The sequence below is a fragment of the Polyodon spathula genome, chromosome 3 (assembly GCF_017654505.1).
Source record: "Polyodon spathula isolate WHYD16114869_AA chromosome 3, ASM1765450v1, whole genome shotgun sequence".
Lineage (NCBI taxonomy): Eukaryota > Metazoa > Chordata > Actinopteri > Acipenseriformes > Polyodontidae > Polyodon > Polyodon spathula.
The window spans coordinates 81,849,970-81,875,369 of record NC_054536.1 but is presented as its reverse complement, the minus strand read 5'-3'; the positions used below and the strand labels follow the sequence as shown (position 1 = coordinate 81,875,369).

The window sequence follows — 25,400 nt, the reverse complement described above, 5'->3', positions numbered from 1 at the left end:
TCCTTATCTTTTTTGGATTCCACGCATCAAATGTATTTATATTTTAATATTATAACATTTTAAAATGCAGCAATGACTACTGAAGAAGGTATTGAAGAGATGGAGACAATTTCACTCTCCAGGTAAAAGAGTGAAACATCCTGAAAGTAAGGCTTGCAAAGAGAAATTTCTTTAGCCTGGTATAGTACCTGATATCATTTTTTAAAATGAAAAAACATAAAGTGTTTCTTTCAAAACTGCACACCTGAGACCACATAGAAGTGCACAACACTGCACAGAATTGCACAAGATGTGTGTACTTCATAGCTATAATCAAATTAAAAAGAAGAATTGTTATCAGTTATGATTGCCGATGATGAATATAGGCTCTAGAAACCTAATTTTTTTAAAACCCAGCATGGTTTCATTTAAAATGACATAGGCACAGACCTACAAAACATAATACAAATATTAAAGAAGTGATAAATTAGGCTTTTAAGAGCATTTTCTAACCCAACTTTAGCTTCACAACTTTGTCACCAGTACTAGCTCCTAAATTCATTACCCAGACTTTTATTTTACTTGGACTCATACGAAGCGTGTTATCCTACCACAACACTAAGCTGTTAGGACCCCACCAGAGCCTCAAGCTCATCTGACTACATTTTTGGGGCAGGCTGGGTCCTTAGTTCTGCTGCACAGGAGATTAACTTAGACAGGGGTGCTTAATATACTTTTGCTTAATCAAAGTGAAAACAAAGTCTGGACAGTGAAAACATTTACAGCAGAATTAATAGCTACTAGGTTTAATAGGGTTTCAATTAGTATACAGCCACTTAAAGGTTAACAAAACAATATGCTTTCAATAATATGGTTATTCATTCTCACAAGAAACATCATTTTATCAATTATAGGTCACTTGTATTATTACAACATTATTGTTCATTTAGTTACAGTTTTCATTTTGCAGAATTCAACTTTATGCTTTCAGCTAACCATAAACACCTTGATAAAGTAAAAGATAAAACAGTATATATTTCAGCATTCAAATATAATTTAAAATTAACAATATAAAAATACATCCTTGGCAGGATACGTAGTCTAATAAGAATTACAAAAATAATGCAAATCCTTACCTTAATAAAACACTTGGAAAACAAAGTCCTGCTAAGGGCATTTCAAACTAAGCACTGGAATAGCCCTGAATTGAAGAATTGTAAAGCATATGTGTGTACATTTACTTTAATATATTAAAACCCAGCTTGACATAATAGATGCTACTTCCCTTACCAAAAACTACAACTAAATGACTGTGTTTGTGCTACTACCACTAAGAAGTACAATCGTTGGAAAGCCAAACAGTGCAGGCCAGCAGTGCTGCAATTTAAACAATTGAGATATTACTGCATTTATTGCCCACTTATGTGCCGTAACAACAACACTACAGGCAATGAATCATTTTCTGCTTGGTTCACTTATAAGTTCCATACCAGCTTAATACTACTAAAAGTTTGAACGTGATTGGTAGCATCAGCTGTACTCTGATGGTTCCCTGTTGGTGCTTACTCTGGAACAGCACATTGATCTATAGCCTAAACTAGGTAGGAGTCTGTATGCACTAAACCCCAGTTAAGTATGCATCAGCTGTCTGTTGAATAGATGAGGCAGGAGGACATTCCCTCTTTCTACAAGAGGTCTGTTTCCTTCAGGGCTGCAACAGAGTACCGAAGGTGTTCCAGAGGGTTAGCTCCTTTTCCAGTGCTTCTTGCTAGTCATACTGAGGACAACACCTCACTGGTGGGGTCCTTCTCTTTGTTCTCCTCCTTTTCCACATCAATGACATGGATGCTCCCAGGCTTGATCACTAGGTCATCTGCCTCCCCCTGGATCTTGTTCTCATCCACTTCCATGTACTTCCCAGAAGGATAGGAGGCCCTGGAAAATACCTCTCTGAGACGTTGCTTCATTTTAGGGTCCGGGCAGTACAGGTATTCGTACATTGCAGCTGCAATTATGCCACCCATTATTGGACCCAACCAGTACACCTAGGGTAATACACAGAAAACACATTTGTCTTATAAAGCAACATATTATATCAATCAATTAGTTAATGGTAATGCTATTTTTGTATTACATTAGATACCAAATGATCTATAGTGACAATGCAGCAGCAGTACAATGTTAATGCAATGGTTGTGTACTAAGAGGCAATGTTAGCAATTAGGCAACTACAAAATGTTGGAGCTGGTGTTAATACACTAAATTCAATTTATTACTGTCAATGGAACTTTTCAAACTTTTCTTATCATACACTGTATATTATGCAGGAAATACACAGAAAGAATTAGAAAGAAATGGAAATTATTCAAGTAAGAAAGAAAACCAAAACCAAATGCAAAACAGTAAAAAAAAGAAAAACAATTGGATACACTTCAAAATATAGTTACATGAACTGCACTGTAGTTTCCATGCACAATATTCATGCCCTTTGAGGGAAATCCATGCATTAACAAACTGAATTTAAGTGTAATGCTTGTTTTTATTCCCCTAATAATAAAATGTTGGTTCACGTACTGTACCTGCATTTTGAAGTGTATCCAAGACTAACATTAGGATTCATAGGAACCTGCTGTTCATGCTTTCATTTTAAATGATTTGCAGGAGTCTCGCTATTTTAGCAGCTCTTACATGCTGTATTTTACATCTCATCACTCTCTTCCCTGATTAATAGATTTTTTGACATTTAAACTCCTGCGGAAAGCCTTGACGCCAACTTCCTAAAACAATCAACAATCTCCATCAAAGGTTTTTTTTTTTTTTAACAAACAACAAGCACCTTTGAACATAAGATGAAGGAGCTGCAGGTAAGAAGTTTTCTTAATCATACATTTAAATATACTACCTCACAAACTGGCCTTGTTTATAAAGCTGTGCAAATAGTGTGGAAAGCCTTAGAACTCAGAACATTGATCAAACTACATCTACAAACAAATAGTCCAGATAAATATGTACAGCATTAATTATGTATACCTTAATGCAAATACTCTCTTTTCATATTGTTTTCTGGTATGGGTGTTTGTTTGTTCTTATAACTTTGTTGGAATGATTTGATTTATAAAACAGCACAGAGGATCTCACCCAGTGGTTTACCCAGTTCCCTGTAATAACTGCAGGTCCAAAAGAACGAGCAGGATTCATACTTGCTCCTGTGTAGTTTATCTGAAACAAAGCAATTAATCCAACAAATAAACACATGCTGCCAAACACTGGAATTTCACTGCTAAGCAAACATTAAAGCTTGGTGTCTGAACTGCCAACTGTAGTTCATTCAGTAGTTCGGGACAAACACCAACCACAACATGTTGTAGTACAACTATTTATTGGGAATAATGCAGAGTATGCAAAATTATACAGAAGTATGTCATATATGCGCATTCATTTGGCATCAAACCTAACTTGGTTTGAGGGCTCGCTGCCTGGCCGACTGGACGAGGTGGAGACCCCCAAGAAGAATAAGCAGGTATCAGTGCCACGAGTAGTACTGGATATAGCCCACACGAAGGTTTAGCCAACCTTTAAAAAATGATCGTCAGCACGCAGGAGAGGAAAACAAAACCCCAGTTGGGAAATAAACCATTGGAAATCCATGGCTGATCTGACTGCCATTCCTCCGGGCAGGTTACTAACGCTTTTTAGTAAAAGCGTTTTTAAGATCTGTAACATTTGTTCTAATGAAAACTTAGTATTAAGGGACATTATAAAGGATGGTACAACAGGCATTAAAAATGATGGGAATGTTGAATTTTTAAAGCAATTCCAGGATGACCAGTACGTTTGCAGTGAGCAGGGAGCGATGCTGAGAAGAGCTGTTTCTAGACCCTATGTATATGTTGGAGGATGAATGACCTTTGTTAGGATTTGGACTGTAGCTGAATTATCTGAGTGGATAAGAATGTTATTTTGGGCCCAGGAGGACCCCTAAAGGAATGCGGCTACAGTGACCGAGTACATCTTGTACAGTGACGAGGACTGACAGGGTATAGGAATGGTGCTGAATTCTTCAGGCCATGGAGCAGGCATAGTTTAAATGGCCTAGGAGGGGGATGCCGAGATTTGGAAATAATGATTTGAGAATCGTTTTTGTTCCGGGCAGGGGGAGTGTGGGGAAAGCCGGGGATGGTGGAGTTATGGGGAGCAGAAAGGTCGATTATCAGGCTCTTTTTGCCTGAGTATTTCCTTTCTGCAACCCCAATGGGGCTAATGCGAAAGGTGGGAAAAGAAGGGGATTCAAAGGGAACTATCATGAGCTGGTTGTCTAATTCTTTCTTTAGTAAAATATTTAAGATGGTGATTTAGGTGCATTGGCAGTATTAGATCTGGTTTTCTGAAATTAGGCTGGGGTGTTTTTTGGGGGGGGGGGGGGGGGGCTTGCGTAGACAAATTAAATGTGAATGGGCTTCCCTGCAGTGGTTGCAAATGTGAAGAAATTGGCAGGAGGAATAGGAGCAGGCTTTTCTGTTGAAATTGTTGCAAATCTGGGGGCAGCTGGAGAACGTAATGTTGCCGTCCTGACCGTCTTTTGATCTGGGAAGAAATGAAGGAAAGGGTGGGAAATGCATGGGAGGAAGGATGATTGTGATGGATGGGTGAACAGTGGAACCGCACACAAAGTATGCCAGGAGTCCGAGACCTGTGAAGAGGTAAGGCATAGAAGGGGGCTGCGGGTCCTTGTTAAAAGCCCACTATGGGGGCATGCTGGATGCTCATAGTGTCCATGTAGGTCACTGCAGCTACCTGCTGGATGCCTGCAGTGAGGGGGGGTAACCTCAAAGGTTGCAGTTGGAGGTACAAGGGGGGGTTTATGGGACAACAGTGGCAGGCACTGAAACCCTGGGACGGATAGCGGGAGCTCAGAAACTGATGAATGAGCCAAAGGAAGAAGCAGGGAGCACTCTGGGGGCCTGCTGGACACTCACAGTGGCTAGGGAGGTCACTGCAGGGTCCTGCCGGATGCCTGCAGTGAGGGAGGGGGTAACTTGAAAGGTTATGGTTGGAGGGAACAAACTATTTGGGAATGGGCTTCCCCGCAATGATATGCATATGTGAAAGAAGTTACAGGCAGAGTCGGAGCAGATTCCTTCACTGAAATTGTTACAAATCTGGGTGCCTCTGGAGAATGTAACATTGTGGCATTGGCCGTCTTTTGATCTGAAGGGGATGAAAAAATGAGGAGGATTGCGAGCAAGGGACATGAGGCGGAGGGTAGTTAAGGGAGCAGAAAATAGTGCGGTGTGCAGTGGAACCGCATACAGGGCATGCTAGGAGCCGGAGAACAGTAAAACAATGGGAGAATAGGTCTTAGTCCAGGGTGCCCCAGTAGATCCTCTGGTTCCATTGTTGGAGACGGGCAGCGGCTTTGGCAGAAAAGGCTTTGTGATATTCGAAAAAATGGGAACCTCCGAATCTAACTGACAGATCTAGAATTATGGACAAACAATCATCCAGCTCAAGCCGTTGGTCGGGAGAGAACTCACAAATGTCCCTGAATTGGCTAAAAGCAAAAGTGTTTTGAATAAGCGGGTGTCGGAGGTTTTGAGAGTAACTGAGAGGTCGGCACACTGAACTACCCTGGTACTGATGGAATCTAAAGTGTTGGTCAGTAAAGAATCTAGGTTAATAGCCGCACCTGGTTACGTAGGCAAAGGGATAAGGGTTTGTGGTTGAAGATCGGGGCATTTCCAGGAGGCAGGGCCATGACATTTTTAAAAGAATAACCGGACACTGCGGAAGGAGGAAGTACAGGGTGGTTATGGAAAAACTGGAGCGCTGGAGTGAATTGGGAGGTGTCAGCTGAGAATGTGGGGTAGGAAAAGGGAGCGGTTATGGGGGCCTGTTGGATGCCCATAGCCGTGGGGAAAGAAGAGGAAGTAAGAAAAGAAAGTAGGGGATTGCTGGGCGGCTGTTTGAGGTATAGAATAGAAAGGGGCTACGGGGCCGTTAAAAACCGGCAGCTGAAAAGGCCGAAGGAAGAAACGCATTCGACAGAGAAGGGACCACTATGGGGGGCCTGCTGGATGCCCATAGAGGCCACAGAGGTCACTGCAGGGGCCTGATAGATGCCTAGATGCCAGTAGGTGCGGGGCGAGCTGAAAGGCGACGATCTGTGCGATCATCATAACGCCTACCTCGGGAAGGATGCTGTAGAGAGGAGGAAAATATTGAACAAATTCTCCTTATGTGCTGTGGGTTTGAAGGGGATGTTGTTACTACAGAAGTAGTGTTGAAGCTTGGAGATCGTCCAGTCACTGATGTCAGGAGTTGCGCAGGAACGAGTGGCCAAGCAGGCGCTGTGGCGGACAGGAGAGCGAGCCCGTTGTTGAAAGAGAGACGAGGGATCAGATGAAGGCACTGGAGGAGTAGACATGCGAGTGAGGAAGGTTGGGGTAGTAAACACCGCCGATCACAGTTGTCGTGAAGTTGATTCAGACGCTGAAGGAGCTGGCTCGGGGGAAACGGAGAACAGGTCATCATCTGATGAGACGGAATAATCAATGACATTCTCCATGGTATGTGTAGGTATAATAAAATCGAAACGCAAATGAAAGGTAAGTGAAGAGAGTATTTATAGTGCTAACAATCTTAATTAGCTAATGTGTACATTGAATGATTCAATTTGGTGTCACGGAGATTGGTGTCTGACCCTCCTCCCGAACTTTAGTTATAAACTTCATGTAATGTGTGTCACAATTTTGCTTCTACTTATATTATTATATATATATATTGCACGTACAGTTTACAACACACTGGTGATTGTTCTAAAATAGTAAAATATAAAACATTCTCTATATTACAGACCCTACATTTATTGGGAAAATGAATCAACATAAGACACTTACAGCAAACAGGTGTCCAATTGTGACGGCAAAGCCGATGGCCAAAGCTGCTGAACCTTTAAGATCCCGTCGTTTTGAATCGCAAGTCGCAAAGATTGTGAAAACCAGCTCAAAGGTGATGAACAGTTCAACCAACAGCCCATGGCCAACAGAGATCTTGGAGTTGACCTGTCAGAACAGAAATCATCACAAATGTAAATACAAGCAGCACCACCAGTATTCAGGTGTTCCAAATGGTTATTTTACATTTCAAAACTTGAAACTCCAATGCTTATAGACAAATACAATGAAATAACGATTGGTTCAACAAAATAGTCAGCCAGTTTACCAAACTGTGCATTTTTAAGGGTGTTGTACTTTTTCAGTGGGATCAGTTATTGGCTTTTCTTTTTTAGGAAGAAAAAAAAAACTGAAACAAAACTGGCACCTGATTTGAGGATTTATCATAGTTTTGAATACGTTACCATGGTTACACCAAAGTCACCTCTCACATCACTGGGCGTCACCAGGTACAGGATTCCTGCCCCAGCTACAGCTCCCAGGCATTGGGCCACCACATAAAAGAGAGACTTGGCTAGGCTGAGTTTCTTCATGCAGACCATGGCTGCTGTCACAGCGGGGTTAATGTGAGCTCCACTGATGTGCCCGAAACACTGCACCATGGTGGCAATGCTGAGTCCAAAACACAGGGAGATGAGCACCAGGTCTGCTGGAGGGGGGTTCTCTTTTTTACCCCAGTTTATTGTCGAGCCCAGACTGAGGAGGACAAAGATCAAAGTAGCCAGGAATTCCCCAGAAACTGCTCTCCAGAAGGGCTGGGTCCAAATTCCTTTGAATGCCACCATGATGTTTTCACGACTACACAGCGACAAGCACCTCCTAAAAAAGAAAATGGGCAATGAGTTACTATGTATTTCTTTTTTTAAATGAGAAAAATACAGTGAATAGGAAATAACAAAAGACTCCTTTGAGAACATTGCTAACTATACATTATCTATAGTTAAATGTAAGATGCAAGACATGAGGACATGTTTAAGAACACTTGTACATTTTCTTTTGTTTAATGCACAATAATGGCGTTTCTGCGTTCTGATGATGTCCTTCATTTCACTCAAGGATGATGGTTCATCATTGCTTGGTGTTTGTATAACATCTTGGAAACTGTTTGTCTGCCTAAAAGGAAAAGACTTGCCCACTAAATTCTCCTCTTGAGAATAAATCAAAAGTTTAAAAATGAAAACCATAAAGAAAATAACTTAATATGTACTATGAGATGCTCTATGCTCTCTCTCTCTCTCTCTCTCTCTCTCTCTCTCTCTCTCTCTCTATATATCTCTCTATATATATATATATATATATATATATATATATATATATATATATATATATATTATATATATATATATATATATATATTATATAATATATATATATATATATAATTATATATATATATATTATATTATATATATATATATATATATATCTATATATATATTTAATATATATATATATGTTGTGACATAGACCCGATACAAGAAACCATTTAATCATGAATTCGAATATGATGGCTATTAGAGGAGAGCTGTTTAATGGTGCATTTACAATCGGTGCCAACAGAGGGCACTCTCCACAGGAAGTGGTGCATCTTTTAAATCTTAACAGGGGGTCGTTAAATTAATTTTATTTGGTCAGTAAGGTGTTACCATTACATTTAAACATAAAACGGTGCAGTTACATTTCATTATAGTTACATATAATTACAGTTATATTTAAAAACGATACTCATAGCATTTTATATAGAAATATCATTCTGTATATTTACTCAGAGTTAAAAGCCGTGTCATGAAATATTACTTTTTATTATAAATGCCTTATCAGTATTTATTTTGTTATGATATTATTTATTCTGTATCTATGCTATATATCTTGTCATTTTAACCTGTATATCACGTTTGTATTACAATGATCTTATATAGCTCAAGCTTATACAATGACACAGACACGTTAGCTTAATTTGTTTTTAATGTTCAAGCAATCTTACACTTACCATGAACATTCTTTGCTTTTTTCCAACATAACCTGAGTATATTTTCCATTCATTTGTACGGTAGGTTATATTTGCGCTAGATGAATATTTCGTGATAGTTACATGAAACGACAGGAAATCGTGGTACTTCATGAAACAGCCTATAGGTTTTTACAATAATTAACATAGTCACACAAAAAGGTAGTGTTGTATCGTGGCATCAAGAACCGAGATCGTTACAGTATGCTGAAACTTCTAGAAATACGATGCTCTATTTAACTAAAACAAATAAAAAGCTGCCTTATTTAAAAATCAAGCAGGAAAGATACATACAACTACCAACTACGATGCAATGAATGTAGCTGCTTTAATGACAATTACAATTGTAAAGCCTGGACGGTTTAACTGTGAAACCTGTACTTACAGGTAGGCAGATGCTGGCTGAGGTGTAAAGAATGGCGCTGCAAGGAATGATCTCTTGTTGTTTGTTGGAGGTGAGCGGCACATTATGTCTCATGTGGGAAAGTTGGGGAGATTTAATACACATCTAGTAATGGGGGAATATCTCCACCCCCAAGAGAAAAAGACATTACGGAACCTGAATAAAGCGGGTAGATTGCGTGCACTGCCAGTTTCTCCTCGATAGCATGCAGTGCAGGTACACCCTTACACAGCTACAAAATTCTCAAGCGACTAATGATATGCACAAACTGGTGAGCAGGGTTTGGAACAAAAATGTATTGTTTTCTTTCTCGAGGCTCACCTAAAGCCCTAGCACAGGTTTACGGCAATTAGAATGTGTTTAGAATTTACGTTTTCTGTTCTACAAATCTAGTACTCAGTAAGAAACCCCAAACCCTGCTGCTTAACATCAGGACTGAAAGATAGATTCATGTATTTATTTATTTTTTGTTTTAGGTGAAAGGTGATTACTTAGCTATGGAATTTGTTGTGCAGCTAGGGGCAACAAAATCGGTTGCAGTAGCAGTTCAAATGTTACTTTTACTAACAATTTCCAAAGAGTTATCTACTGGAGCACATGGCTTAGAAATTTAAAACACGTTATTTTATGCACATCACAATTGCAATTGGATCTTAAGGACAAAATCATGAATTATAATTCAGTATTATAAATATGGATTAATATTTAAAATATGTGCCCTTTTAAAACGCAACAAAACAGATATGTATGTGTTCCTATCGCGGAATTTGCGGTCACATTTATGAAAGCCAGGACTGGATCTTGTTACACTTCAATTTTGATATTGCCTTTTAACATTATGCTGCGTGTACATTCTCTTGTAACATCCTTCACTTGACTTCCAACATACGTCTTTTGACACACTGAGATATCATTTTACCACAGTTCTGATTCTAAATGTTGCATCTGGACTTGCTTAGCCAGCAATTATATATGTGACATATTTTTTAAACATCGGCATAAACTATATACTTATAATTTTAATTTATTTTTAGAAATTTTATCCTATTTATTTAATGCAAAAATAAATAATATATCTTTCGCCCAATTTATACGACACGTAGCCTTAAGGGGAATCTATCAATCTACAATTTGGCTATATATAATTTAATGACCGGATTTATAAAAATCAGGAATATATGATAACGTTATTTTTTTAGACAGAAACGTAAGCCTATGGAATATATATATATATTATATATAATATATATATATATATAGCTATATATATATATATATATATATTTATCCATTTATATATACTACAAAAATCTAGTAAATGCCCCATAAATGCAGTAACAGTTGCCCCGTCTCCACCTTCCGTAAAGGAAAAGGGTTACAATACAAAATTATTATTGCACTATTTAGTCAGAACTGAGGAAAGTCTCATGAGCGACAGTAGTTTTTTTTATTTTTTTATACAGAGCACTTGTGCGCTGTATCCTGTATCCCATACGGTCAATCTATAAATCTACAAATTTTGGCAAATAAATGTCTTTGACCTGATTTACATTATACACGTAAATCATGTCTGTTGTTTAATACACCAAAATAACTTATATCTGCAGTTTTACTGTATTGAGTAAAAGAAAACAAAATATTTGATACAGCACGTAACGAAGTTACATATATTTAATTAAACGAAACGGCTTCTACGAAGTACGGACTCACCCAAAGTATCGCGATGGTGGTCTGCCACTCATTCCTCTGTTGTGCTGGGGATTGTGTGTTTATATAGTTCATCCGGAGCTCATGATAAAGTTAACCGGGAGTCATATTTCTGAAGTGTGGAGAGTGGAGGTAGAAAAAAACAATTTGAGAACATGTGCCAATCCCTTACAACTGAACTCCAATCCAACCAGAGTAAACAGCTTCAATTTATTAGTAGTATTTATTTTACTTTCAGCTTTTTATGATGTTTGTAAACATTGGCTCCTGTTATGTTTACCAAAACATTTTTGGGGGGATAAATCTGTGTTTGTTAGGGTGCTTTCAGGAGCCGATCTTCACCAGCTGCCTGTCATAAATACATGTAACATGGCTAGATCATTCAAGCAATCTTTAGATAAGTAACAGCCAGTACCATCTAGTTATTTGTCACTTTTGACAATGTTTATTTTTGTTTTGCTGGCAATACACTGTATTATACATAGGAAAATGTTTAGAGATCATTTATCTTGTGATCTCGAGATAACACATTTCTATTGAATGTCTTCCCACTGTCTTTAATTAGCCACAGTAGTAGTACACTAAGCACAGAAGGACTACTAATTTGATGAATAGTTGAGGTAAAATAAGTAAAAATCGGTCAGCTATTGCTGCTTTAAAAAATTATATTAATAGATGTACATATAGTTGATAATAACTGGTGATCAACATGTGAATGTATTGTTTGATAATATTTTAAAACTTAATTAATGTTCTAAAATGTCATTTAGGTTAACAGATTGCAACCAAAAATACACTTCCTTCCATCTGAAACCTCACGCATCACAATTACTTCACAATCACGTGATATGGGATTGGACTACCACCAGTTTCTGAGGTACTACCCCTGTGGTACACTATATGGTGCTGGAGTTGGCGGATCTAAGGGGTTTAAGCTGGGTCTATCTCCTGCGTTTAGTCGTTTGGATGGGCCTCTAGTGTAAAAGCAGTTTTCCAAAGCATCATATAGTTTTCTCTTAAGTAAGAACTTAATGAGTAGATTTTAATGAGCACTAGACACCACAACCAAGTGTGACTATAATTGCATTTATACATCACAAATACTTTAGACTGCACCCGTACTTTCAATCTTTAAAATGCAGACAATTTGAAGAATAATGGGAGTTTTACATTAGAGACACACAAAATTACCTAATTAATATTAAGGACAACATTCTGTGTGACCTTTGGAGGTTATCAAAGCTCAACAGGATAGCAGAGAGGATGGAAATATTCAGAGTAAGACTTTATTTGAGGCACCCTTCTCTAGCAGAAAAGCCTAGTCACACATTTTGCAGTGGTTACATGAGAGAGGAGCATGTGGTCGTCAAGCTGGCAACACACAGACAACAACGTAATGCAAACCAATCTTAATGCATGTTTTTGTCACAAGATGTAAACATGCTGGGAAGGTGGCCGTTGCCACTGCTTTAATAGCAATGTTAGATGAGGAAGAGGAGGAGAGCAGAAAAGAAGAAAGTTTTGTGTTCGGCACTGGGTTATAAGACATATTGTATCACTTGTTTTTAAACTTGCACAAAAAACAAACCTTGTGACATACAATTACCGACTAAAATGCAATGAATGTAGCTGCTTTAATGACAATTACAATTGTAAAGCCTGGACGGTTTAACTGTTAAACCTGTACTTACAGGTCGGCAGATGCTGGCTGAGGTGTAAAGAATGGCGCTGCAAGGAATGATCTCTTGTTGTTTGTTGGAGGTGAGCGGCACATTATGTCTCATGTGGGAAAGTTGGAGAGGCTTAATACGCAGCTAGTAATGGGGGAATATCTCCACCCCCAAGAGAAAAATTTGATTGCGTGTCAGTTTCTCCTCGGTAGCATGCAGTGCAGATACACCCTTAGACAGCTACAAAATTCTCAAGTTACTGATGAGATGTTGAGCAGGGTTCGGAACACAATATTTCTAGTTCTTTCTCGATACTCAACTAAAGCCCTAGCACAGGTTTACAGCAAGGCAAATTCATGGATAGAAGCACATACATATAATTGTTGCTGCATTTTAAAAGGACAAACTTTTTCTAAAATGTGATGAACAAATAAGTAATTTTTTTTTTTTGTAAACTGTTACAAAAATGCAAACCGTTAATACTTTTTAATTTTTTTTCTTGTGAGCAAAAAATTTTTTTTTTTATTGTCTTTGGTTTTCATTTATTGTAAAAAAAAAAAAAAAAAAATTGAAACAAAGGAAACCCAAAGTAACAGATGGCCTCCATGGGAACCTTTTATTTTCTTATATGTAATTATTTCTTATTATTTTATTATCATGTGACACTACTATCAAATAGGATTGGCTGATATTGAAAATGTTGACATCATGTCATCTGAAAAGTCGAACAAAATAGAGCATTGTCCTAAAATGGGAGACATTATATATTTATTTCAAGGTGATTGTTATATTTTGCTTAATGACTAATGTTGTTTGCTACAATTGCTTGTAAAACATCTTTATGGGAGAATTATAATAAAGCATATTTACTTTATTCAAAGACTTGACTGATTTTGCCATCTGTGCCAGCTGAGTGTCTTCTTATAAATATCTTGCAGCCCTAGAATCCTCTTTAGCTCATTGCCCGAGAGCCGTTAGGGTTCAAGAATATTTTCCTAAAGGGGGGTCAACAAAGGTCTGAGCTGGTCATCACCTATTTTTTGGCAGTGGTGGCTATTTAAGTAGCTGCCTCTTTAGCCATTCTCCTAATGTCTTTTTAATCCTCTTTAAAGAAAATCAGACTATGCTTTTTGGGCTATATAAAAGGGACATGATAAGGATTAGTAAGTTGAAAACAGTTTTCCTATTGTTTTCCATAGAAGTCATAATGGAACTCCCTTGTTGAAGAAATCTTGTTGACCTCCAGCCTTCTGGAGTTTCATTATTACATCGTAATATGCCACAGTAATGCCCTTATATAAAGCAGGGTTAATTCACACAACTTTAATTTACTTTATAAGACTAGTAGTAGTTTTGGCATGTCAGGATTTTGTTTTCAGACAAATAATGTTTGGCCAATGACAATGGGTTCTTTATTGCCAGATCAAAGTGCTGTGCTCTCATCTAAATCCTACTGTTTATAGTTTTTTGTGAACATGTTTCATATTTATGTTGGAGAGCAGTCACTGGGTATTTAATGCAATTAATTACATTATACACAGTGTATATGTTACATTGTAAAAATTACCGTTATCCTTTTGGCACACTTGTACTTGGAATATGCTTTAGAAGGCTAATGTTCAGATGGACATTTATAATTAGCTTCATGTTTGGATGTTGTTCAAATTGCCAACTCATACTGTAATGTACTTCTATTTTTGTTTTTACAAAACTATTAAATGTTTTTCAAAACGAGTACCAACCAACCAAGAAATATATTGGCTCTAAAACATTTTCCTATTTTATTTTCCAATAAAAAAATAAAAATCAGTTAGTCAAACCCAGTAAAAATGAACACAACAGCGGAAATCTATCATTTATTGGTCGAATTCTCAAAATTTTTAGCATTTTTTACAAATAGGTTCAAATAATTTATATAAAAGAATACATTCTTCAAGAAATTAAAAAAATAGTCACAATATGTTAATCAAATTAAAAAAATAAAAATTAAAACTATGTGGTGCACAGATCACTGCACAAACAGAAAATTGAAGAAGAGAGACTTGTTAAAACATTTGTTTACTGGCATATGCATTAGTTTCTTTTAGTGTTACAGAAGATATTGTAACTGTGTGCTTTAGGTTGTGGAGAATGTAATCCAGCTTTTATTAATACCTTTATATTCTATTTTATAAGTACCTGTAATAATCACCCAATTGGAAGACATATTTTAATATGACTCATGTAGTCATTACTAAAAGAACCACATTTTCACAGATGAGTGGCACTAGGTTCCACAAGACACTTGGCCATGGAATCAGTGAGTGTCTATAGCCCACATTGGTTTGTGTTTTGCCACATATCCAGGAGAATTTCCTTCAATTCCTTTAGCGTCTCAGGGCCTAGTCCTGGTCCTGGATTTGAGGAGGGCCAGAGCAGCTGTGCCCTCAGTCTTATATAGTCCGGTACTGCCTGAAGCAGACACAGGAGAAGTATTTATTCAGGGGTGTTCTAACAATTTTGGCAGAGGAATTGTGAAAACAGTGTCACAAAATAAACCAAACTATTAAAAAAAAAAAACTGTGTAGTTTTGATTATACCCAAAGCCTTGTGTAATTAAACAATAAATAGTCCAAAAGATTAAAGTCATGGTCCAATTGTCTTTCTGCAGGGGACAGTTGTAGCATGTAGTGGTTAACTGCTGAAGACGTAGTCCTTTCATTAGTTGAATGTCTGTCTTTAAAAGCGGGAAACTTTAGACCTTCCAGAGCCCATATTAATCTTAAGAAGTAGTTGACATCTTCTTCAAATTCTCAAATTTCACAACAAAATCATAATTTATTATGCAGGGAAAACAGAGCTTGTTGACTGTCTCCCAGTTAATGTCCATACCCATTGGACGCTGGGAGCCCAACAGATACTACACAAATTCTTTAAATGTAACCTCTGACCCTGTGGTCAAAGTCTCTTGGGTGACATTCTTTCTGTACGTCTGTGGCAAAGTGCTCAAGTGAGTGCAGGTGAAGGCAATGCAGCAGTGTGGAAGGAACAGACAGACAACAATTTACAGGTGCAAGGGTGTTTATTGATTTTCAATGTCCGGAGCCTGACGACAAACAACTGTAAATAATAAAAGTTGGCATGTATCACTTTATTTGTAATCCCCGGGCTTGACCCGTAACCAAAAGTGCCATTTACATGAGACGTAACACAAAACACATACACAGTTCCTACAGTGAGTGAATTAGTGCTTATGGTGCAAAGACAGTTTCTCCATGAAAAAGGAAGTGCTGGTGTCCTGGTTTAATGCTGGCCTGTGGCTACAGCTCCGGATCGTGTTAGTCATCTAAATAACAAACAAACAGTTTTTACTTTGACAAACAAACAAACAACACTTACTTTTACGTATCACAGGGTTCTCCTTTTAGGTTGTTCTGACCATTTGCAAAGGAGCAGATTACTTTTACTACAACCCCTATTTATACCCTCCCTCATAACCCCTTGGTTAACGGGCACATCCGCTCCTCCAATCCGCGGATGCCACACCATTTCCCCCCCAGGTCATTGAGTTCAGGTATTGTAGCTCCGCCTTTCTCTAGATGGCCGACTTACACCTACCCATGGGAATAAATTGTCATGCCATTTAGTCCAAAGCATTTAGTCCAGAGTTCCCTTTACACAGAGCACAGGTCACAGGTCAGGAGGGAGAACACCAAGAATCATTCAATCTCTGTCACAACGTCTTAATAATAGCTTTTCCTAGAACAGGGTGGTAGTAATTATTTGGATGCTCAAATTTGTCCCGGAATTCAGACACCAGTCTTTCCATTGGGTTCCTGACTACAGTGACTTTGGGGAAAGACTCAAGGCACTATTAGATACTTTTAACATCAAAGTTGTCTGGTTTACGGAGGGGATTCCCATAATGCACTGCATCATGTGATATCTATTGAAGGAGTAAGACCATTCAGAACCATCAGTCTTCTCTTCATATTAGAGCAGCCTGCTTTAGGAATCTCATAGTAGAGGATTTTGTGTTTCTTCCCCATGTAGATCCGGGATACCATCCAGCTGAGATTAGTTGTGGGTTACTATTTTTTGCAGAAGCTTTGAAGAAAACATCTTCTCTTGGCTTGGACCTTGTGCGTCCCGATCCACTTTGAATCTTCAAACAGACTGTTGTTGAATGAGTTTGGTGATTTGGAGGGATCTAGTGAGTCCACAATTTGTTCCACCTAGCTTCTTTGATCATGACCGGTCTCCATGTTAAAGTATGTAGAATTTGTGTTCAGCACCTGGGCTATAAGTAATGTCAATTACTTATCAATCCAGGGGGCTTGTGTTCATCAACCCGAGAAGCAATGCCCTGTTACAAATAGACGTAAGAATTAGGCATTGGAGTATGAGTTGTAATACTGTACGTGTGACAGAAACATATGGGCACAATATTATCAAGTTTCAAACCTTTCTTAATGGCTTGGAATCTTTTTTTAGTTTCAGTAATACCACACTGATATTGTCACCAGGATACCATTTTGTGTGTGGGGGGTGGGGGGGGGGCATCTCATGTGCAAGCTGCAACAGCTGAACTCAGTTTGCAAAACTTCACATTTATTAGAACGCTCTTATAAAAGGAACAACTATACACAATGAAAGCTAATGTAAAACCTTGCCAGTTAAATAAAATAAAATAAAAGCACAAATTAGGTATTTTATTTATAGGATATACAGCCTTACTGAACCTATTAGCCTATACTTAATAAGTGTTAATACCAACACACCAAGCAGTTAATTTTACAGACCAAAAATAGTGAGGAAAGCCTGCAGTTGGAAAACATAACAGTTGTGTGTTGGCATCTGGAATAGCAAAACCCATCTACTGTAAGCCACCAATAACCCTGAACGTGAACATTAAAACATTTATTAACCCACCACTAAAAGTGTTCATGATTAAAACAAAAATAAGGATGGCCCATAAGGAAGCCAAAGTGTTTAACAAGTGAAACTACTACAGCTACTTGAGTTCTTACACTGAATCACAGTCGCCGTGCTGTCAATTTGCTGCTTCTATGAGTGACATTGCATTTGGAAATTATATTTATGTAGAATTTAAGGAACAGCCAATAAAAAGGCATGTTTATAAAATACAGTAAGCAAACCATTAAATAATCAAATTGCTCACATAAGGTTTTGGTACAAAACATGTAGACAGCCAGGGCATTTTGCTAGCATGTGACAAACCCTTTATTAAGAAAATGTTTGCATATTGGTTTTACAGTATCTCATTATTAATGGAGAAATGGGTTGTTTTTCAATTCTAGCTTTTCCGTTAGAGTGTTATCAGCAGTAATGTCAATGACAAGGAACATGACATTTGTATAAATCATTAACTGGCTTTCTTCTTCTGAAATTAAAGAACACTGATCACCATCATACATTTAATAATCCTGAGATTATTGATTTTTGTAATTGTCCCGTATTGAAATTATACTACTATACATCACACGCTCCACGTGTGTATATATATATATATATATATATATATATATATATATATATATATATATATATATATATAATGAACTAGTTTAAGTTGTAATCATATAATACCTTATTTGAATTCAAAATCATGTAGGACCAACGGATATTGAAATAATCAGACTGGACAACGTTTCTAGTGAAAATAAAGGAACAGTTTTATTAGAAATAAAACACAATAAATGGAAAATAAAGGTGCAACTACACTAAATTAACACAGAGAGGAACAATTTATTAAACTAAGCAGTACAGAAAGGAAAATTTAAACAACATCACACTCCCAATAGCTGATTAGCGATCCAGAGCTATCTATGATAGATTCCTTTAAAGATTGCAACCACATTCCTGACAGTTACTTAAGACGAAGGTTAGTCCAACAGGGGTATCGTTAGAAACACAAACATTTACTTCGGTAATATTTGATAATCAAAGCATTGTTAAATCAGTCTCTAATAGATGTTTTGGTTCAGAAAGCGATACTCACTCTTGCGAGATAAAGATGCTGTTCGCTTCCAGACAACCTTACGAGAATTATCGGCTATCAAGGCAGCTACTTTGGATTCTAGGATTCTAGCTTTAAGCGCAGAGTGATAATTGCCTTGTAAAACCCACATCAATTTGTATAAATCACATACAAACAAACAAACAGTTACTATAGTGTTCATTGACTCAAAGTATGAATTGAAAGCAATAATACTTTTCTTACATTCTACCTCAAACAAAACGTTAATTTTACTTTAAAGTCTGCTTATTCTCGAGTTCATAAGAGGATAAAAACACTATATGTTGAATACTTAACAGACTCAGTGTGCACGGTGCCTACTGCTACAGTGCTAGTGCACGGACACACAGTGCTGCACGGTACGATGTGCATGATGTACCTTCAAGCAAACTTTTATGAGTTCGCTGTGCTGCCATTCAGCCTCTTCCTAGCTCCTCGTACGTTTTCAAAGTGTGTGGATGCTATCCTGGCCCCCTTGCAGCTACAGGGGTTCAGAGTAATAAACTATCTCAACGACTGGTTGATCGTTTCCCAGTCGCGAAAGGGAGCAGTGGCCCACACGGCAGATATGACAGGGCATTTGGCGAGGCTGGGCCTCACCATCAACAATGCAAAGAGTTGGCTTACACTGGTGCAGTGCACATCATGGCTCTGGCTGGACTCCAGTATGATGTGTGCATACCTTTCGGATGACAGAGTAGCAACTATCCAGGGTTGTCTCCCTGTTTCGTCACCCTCCTATTGTGCCAGAAACTGTTGGGTCTGATGGCTGCAGCCATATCGGCCATTCAGCTGGGTCTACTTTGCATGCTCCCTCTACAAGTGTGACTCAATACGTTCCACCTACATCCCAAGCGAGACAGACACAGTTGGCTGTCGGGGTCTCATATTTGCTCAGCAGCCCTATGCTGGAGGAGGACAACCTCTTACCTGTGCAAGGGCATAAACATGGGAGTGGTTTTCAACCGCCAAGACTGATGCCTCTAACTTAGCTTGGGGATGGTGGCCTGGGAAGGCAGAAGAGTTTGTGGATCCTGGTTGGACCGCTGGACATCCCTGCAAATAAACACGCTGGAGCTGCAAGCGGTCTCCCTTGCTCTCCACCATTTCCTCCAGGTGCTAAGAGGTACACATGTGTTGGTCCGGACAACACAACAGTGGTGGCGTATTTTTGTCAACCACCTGGGTGGCCTACAGTCCCCGGGGTTGCATGGCATTGCCTTCAGGCTTTTGATGTGGGCTCAGAGTATCTTGTTGTCCCTGTAGGCGGCCCAAATTCCCAGAGCGGTGAACTGGGTAGTGGACCTCCGAACGATGGAGGGTTCCCTTCTGTCAGAGTGGCAACTCCACCCTCGGGTTGTGTAGCGCATTTAGGAGCGATTTGGGAGGGTGCAGGTTGATCTCTTCGCCTCAGCGGAGATGACACACTGCCCTCTGTGGTACTCCCTCCACAGCTTAGGTGGTCCACTCGCCGTTGATTCCCTAGCGCACGAATGGCCGAAAGAGTTTTTGTTTTCCTGCTTTCCCGCCTGTCCCACTGCTCCCAGCCTTTCTCGAAAAGGTCCGGTCAGAGGAGGTGTCAGTTCTCATATTGGCCCCCAGGTGGACCAGGAGAATCTGGTTCTCTACCCAATGCCAGCTGTTACTAGGCCAGTCCTGGGAGATCCCACTTTACATGGATCTCCTCCGCCAGGCGAGAGGCACTCTTTGCCACCCAGAACTGGGCCTTAGGGCTATTAGATGGGTAACTTGCAGAACACTAGGGCAGATTCCACTAAGTCGTTGTGCACCTACAACTGGAAGTATTCTCAAGCTTGGTGTCTGGCTATAAACCATGACCCAATCTCTTGCCCTATGACAGTTATCTTACAGTTTCTGCAAGAACTGCTTGATGCTGGTAGGTCACCTTCTACTTTGAAGGTGTATTTAGTGGCTATTTCTGTATGCCATGCACCCTTAGATTTGATATCTCTGGGTGCGCTTTTTTTGGCTACCTGATTTCTTAAAGGCGCTCGGTGATTATGCCCTCCCAGGAGGACTGTTCTCCCTGAATGGAGACTTCATATTTTATTGGAGGCTCTCATGAAGGCCCTGTTTGAGCCCATATGGTCCATAGAGTTGTAGTACATAAAGACCACCTTCCTCATGGCTTATCACCTCCGCAAAGCGGGTCAGTGAACTGCAGGCGCTGTCAATGCACTGTGGTAGACCCTGCCAATGTGGTAGACCCTGCCCTGCCTTCATTAGGCACAAGGGTTCTTGAAGGTGCAAACTCACACCGCTAACCTCTGGGTTATGTGGTGCTAATGCGTCCCTCATATGCTGCTGTTCCTTCTCCCTCGCAACAGCTCTGGTATACCATGCCATAGTCATGTTGGTGGTCGTCTTCGAATTGAAAGGGAACGTTAGGTTACCTACCTTAACTGTGGTTCCCTGAAACAGAAGACGACCACCAACCATGAGGTCGCATTGGTCACCCTCATGGGTTCGATGGAAAAAGAGAAATGGCTTCCTCAAGAAGACGGTTTTAATGGATGGCACCGAGTGTGTCCTCCCAGGAAGGGGCCTATCAGCAGCTCTTTTGTAAAGAGCTCAATAATACCTACCCAATGGGCAGGGACATCCCATAAGCATGTTAGTGGTCATCTTCCCTCAGGGAACCAGGGTTATAGTAGGTAACAGGATATATTCAGCGACAGTGAAGATAAATCAGTTGTCCAGTATTTCATTTACAAGTGTTTTTAAAAGCATTCTATGTAAGTGGGGGAGTTTGTGACAAGAAACCAAGCAGATACAGAGAATGGCTTAGGACCCCCCTATATATTCCATTTCTGTTAATTTCATACACAGAATGATATTATGACCCAACTTGACGCTACAATAGTAACATGGTTTAAATTAGCGAAACAATTATGCATTTATTCTTACCTGCTAGTGGGCCCTAAGGCAACATATAAATTGGGATTAAATCTCAACAGGACACCTAAACTGATTTAGGAGCATTCTGGCTTGCCCTCAAGTTGTGAGCAACTTTGACATTGAAGTCATTCTACAACGATCAAGCTATTCATGTTGATTGCGCTGCCAGCAATTGGTGATGACAGGTTGGGCCTGTGGGTGAAGCTGTGGTTGCTGTAGTCTCACAGCTGGGTTTACTGTGATGTGTAAGAATAATAGGGGTATCAGTGGGTTTACTGTAATGTGTAAGAATGATAGGGATATCAATTGGACAAATATTAAGCAGCACAAGAACTGAAGATTTTTTGTTTGTTTTGTTTTTATAATCAAAATCAGGTTTATTCTCAAAACAATGTTCAGTAGTTGTTTTTACTGTAAATGTGCCTGCACATTGTAAACTTAGCTGTAAATTCCAAAAATGGCATATGATCAGCTTCATTCAGCAGTGCAGGAGTAGAAATGCCAGGAGGTACAGACTTTTATTCAAATTGCTTCTCAAAAGCTTTGTAGTACACAGTAGATTTTTTTTTTACAAGTGTAAGCCATAATTGAGGCATGTAATCGTTGTTAAATAATGATAAAGCCCGACTATTAGAAATAATCTGTCCACATGATATTTTTAGACAGAACACAATTTGAACTTTAGAGGTGAATCACAGCCCAGATTCTTACCAGTGCACTAGAGTGAAAGAATACAGTACATACCCAGAATTTATTATATTTGATACTTAACATTGTACTCAACTAATTATATGAAGAAACAGTTTATTTGCTTGCTATAGTATAATATTTAGAGCAATGTTAGATCTGCCGTATTTATTAATAAATCTATGTTATGTATGAAAGCTTAAAATACAGACTGCACAACTTTGTACTATAAACAGATTTTGATATAGCACACATCTTCCAGTTATAATTAAAAATTTGTGCTTTTTTAGGGCTATATTTGACACATTTAAACCAAGTTGTCCATTTATATGCTACATTCCTTTTCCCATGCAATTTCCCCGTTAACCTGAAATAATAGCAAGTGAGGGTCAATTAGAATAGTAATTGATCTCATTCTTTAACAAGTTAATGCAATGTATTTACCACACCAAGACACATTTCATATACCTATAGTTAGACATTCAAAACCGTGTGCCCTCCAGGCATACCTAATATTACACACCAAAGGACAGTGTCACCCAAATAACACAACTGCATATTTAGCTGTTCGTTAACACAAGGAGTTAAATCTCAGGCCTGTGTGATTTAATGTATTTCTCTAAACCCCTACTATTGTAGACCTGAGTACAGGCCTGCCTACTACACTGGAATATTACTCTGACATTTTAAGTGGATATTACACAAATGTCCAATAAGCTATTTCCTCAGCAATTTACCAATTACTGATAAATCATATTATGCATGCAGTCTATTACTAAGCTGAAAGCTATTAGTAATCCAAGCAATGACAGCTACCATTAAAAATAGAGTATTTAAAGTTAAACTTGAGGAATAAACGTACCTGATGCCTGGTCACTTGCTCAAGTTTATATTTCAGCTCTAAAATAGAAAAGACATAAGATTTAGATCACTGTCATTTACAATTTACTTCCCAACTTTTCATCATGTTGAATTAAGCTTCTATCTTAAGGGGTTTCTAAGAAGCTCAATGTTGTGTAGTAAACAGTACTTTGCTCAATTAGATGCCATTTAAGTTAATGATTTAATGCTGATTATCCTGATGGAGAGATAGAATCTTAAAATACAGTTCTAAAATATTTTTGTAGCATGAGGCTAGAAATATGATCTGTCACCTGAAATACTTTATCTTATTAATATTGGAGTCACGTGACTTTTTCGTTTATGGATGATAAAAACACTTCAATATATTGGCTTCATTCTGTTGTTCATAATACACAACTGATTTACTGAACGTGAAGTGAACTTCTATTGTGGGTAGACCATATTTTTTATAAAATAATGTCTCAATCCTAAAATTCTAGGTGATTTAATATGGCTGTTATATTGGCTGCTTTTTTAAGTATCTTCTGTACAGAGACAGTACACAGAAACGGTTTTTTTCCATAATGTTTGGTGCACAGTTGTATTATTTTATATGTTCAGTTTACTGTGTTCAGTTATACAGTACTGTGCAAAAGTTTTAGGCAGGTGTGAAAAAATGCTGTAAAGTAAAAATGCTTTCAAAAATAGACATGTTAATAGTTTATATTTATCAATTAACAAAATGCAAAGTGAGTGAACAGAAGAAAAATCTACATCAAATCTATATTTGGTGTGACTACCCTTTGCCTTCAAAACAACATAAATTCTTCTAGGTACACTTGCACACAGTTTTTGAAGGAACTCGGCGGGTAGGTAGGCCCAAACATCTTGGAGAACTAACCACAGTTCTTCTGTGGATTTAGGCAGCGTCAGTTGCTTCTCTCTCTTCATGTAATCCCAAACAGACTCGATGATGCTGAGATCAGGGCTCTGTGGGGGCCATACCATCACTTCCAGGACTCCTTGTTCTTCTTTACGCTGAAGATAGTTCTTAATGACTTTCGCTGTATGTTTGGGGTTGTTGTCATGCTGCAGAATAAATTTGGGGCCAATCAGATGCCTCCCTGATGGTATTGCATGATGGATAAGTATCTGCCTGTTCGTCTCAGCATTGAGGAGACCATTAATTCTGACCAAATCCCCAACTACATTTGCGAAATGCAGCCCGAAACTTGCAAGGAACCGACACCATGCTTCACTGTTGCCTGCAGACACTCATTTGTGTACCACTCTCCAGCCCTTCGGCAAACAAACTGCCTTCTGCTACAGCAAATATTTCAAATTTTGAATCATCAGTCCAGAGCACCTGCTGCCATTTTTCTGCACCCCAGTTCCTGTGTTTTTGTGCATAGTTGAGACGTTTGGCCTTGTTTCCACGTCGGAGGTATGGCTTTTTGGCGGCAAGTCTTCCATGAAGGCCACTTCTGACCAGACTTCTCCAGACAGTGGATGGGTGTACCAGGGTCCCACTGTTTTCTGCCAATTCTGAGCTGATGGCATTGCTGGACATCTTTCGATTGTGAAGGGAAGTAAGCATGATGTATCTTTCATCTGCTGCAGTAAGTTTCCTTGGCCGACCACTGCATCTACGGTCCTCAACGTTGCCCGTTTCTTTGTGCTTCTTCAAAAGAGCTTGGACAGCACATCTGGAAACCCCTGTCTGCCTTGAAATTTCTGCCTGGGAGAGACCTTGCTGATGCAGTATAACTACCTTGTGTCTTCTTGCTGTGCTCAGTCTTGCTGGTGTATGACTTTTGACAGTAAACTGTCTTCAGCAACCCCACCTTGTTAGCTGAGTTTGGCTGTTCCTCACCCAGTTTTATTCCTCCTACACAGCTGTTTCTGTTTCAGTTAATGATTGTGTTTCAACCTACATATTGAATTGATGATCATTAGCACCTGTTTGGTATAATTGTTTAATCATACACCTGACTATATGCCTACAAAATCCCTGACTTTGTGCAAGTGTACCTAGAAGAATTGATGCTGTTTTGAAGGCAAAGGGTGGTCACACCAAATATTGATTTGATGTAGATTTTTATTCTGTTCACTCACTTTGCATTTTGTTAATTGATAAATATAAACTATTAACATGTCTATTTTTGAAAGCATTCTTACTTTACAGCATTTTTTCACACCTGCCTAAAACTTT

General features: G+C 38.8%; 1 protein-coding gene and 1 pseudogene across 6 annotated transcripts; both read right to left on the bottom strand.

The window, feature by feature from the left end:
* Nucleotides 1-757: 757 nt before the first annotated feature.
* On the bottom strand, nt 758-12,827 carry aqp4 (aquaporin 4). Of its 6 annotated transcripts, XM_041246097.1 has the most exons (6): nt 12,742-12,827; nt 11,054-11,162; nt 7,337-7,751; nt 6,876-7,040; nt 3,118-3,198; nt 758-2,024 (listed from the first exon to the last, which is right to left on the bottom strand). In XM_041246097.1, the coding sequence occupies exons 2-6, from the start codon at nt 11,083-11,085 to the stop codon at nt 1,752-1,754; spliced, it is 966 nt and encodes a 321-aa protein (XP_041102031.1). In that variant the 5' UTR covers nt 11,086-11,162; nt 12,742-12,827; the 3' UTR covers nt 758-1,751. The 6 variants fall into 6 exon arrangements, with proteins under 6 accessions (XP_041102031.1, XP_041102030.1, XP_041102029.1 ...); XM_041246096.1 differs by lacking the exons at nt 11,054-11,162; nt 12,742-12,827 and adding an exon at nt 9,326-9,622; XM_041246095.1 differs by lacking the exons at nt 758-2,024; nt 3,118-3,198 and adding an exon at nt 4,396-6,510.
* Nucleotides 12,828-15,293: 2,466 nt separating this feature from the next.
* LOC121309469 lies at nt 15,294-16,766 on the bottom strand (annotated as a pseudogene).
* Nucleotides 16,767-25,400: the final 8,634 nt, after the last annotated feature.

Bases quoted from the DNA above. Each gene is read 5' to 3' on its own strand.
- aqp4 (XM_041246092.1), bottom strand. From the start codon at position 9,408: ATGTGCCGCTCACCTCCAACAAACAACAAGAGATCATTCCTTGCAGCG. The intron at 7,752-9,325 runs GTAAGTACAGGT...TTTCTTTTTTAG, and splicing joins CAGCCAGCATCTGCCTACCT to GAGGTGCTTGTCGCTGTGTA. The intron at 7,041-7,336 runs GTAACGTATTCA...CTGTTCTGACAG, and splicing joins GTGACTTTGGTGTAACCATG to GTCAACTCCAAGATCTCTGT.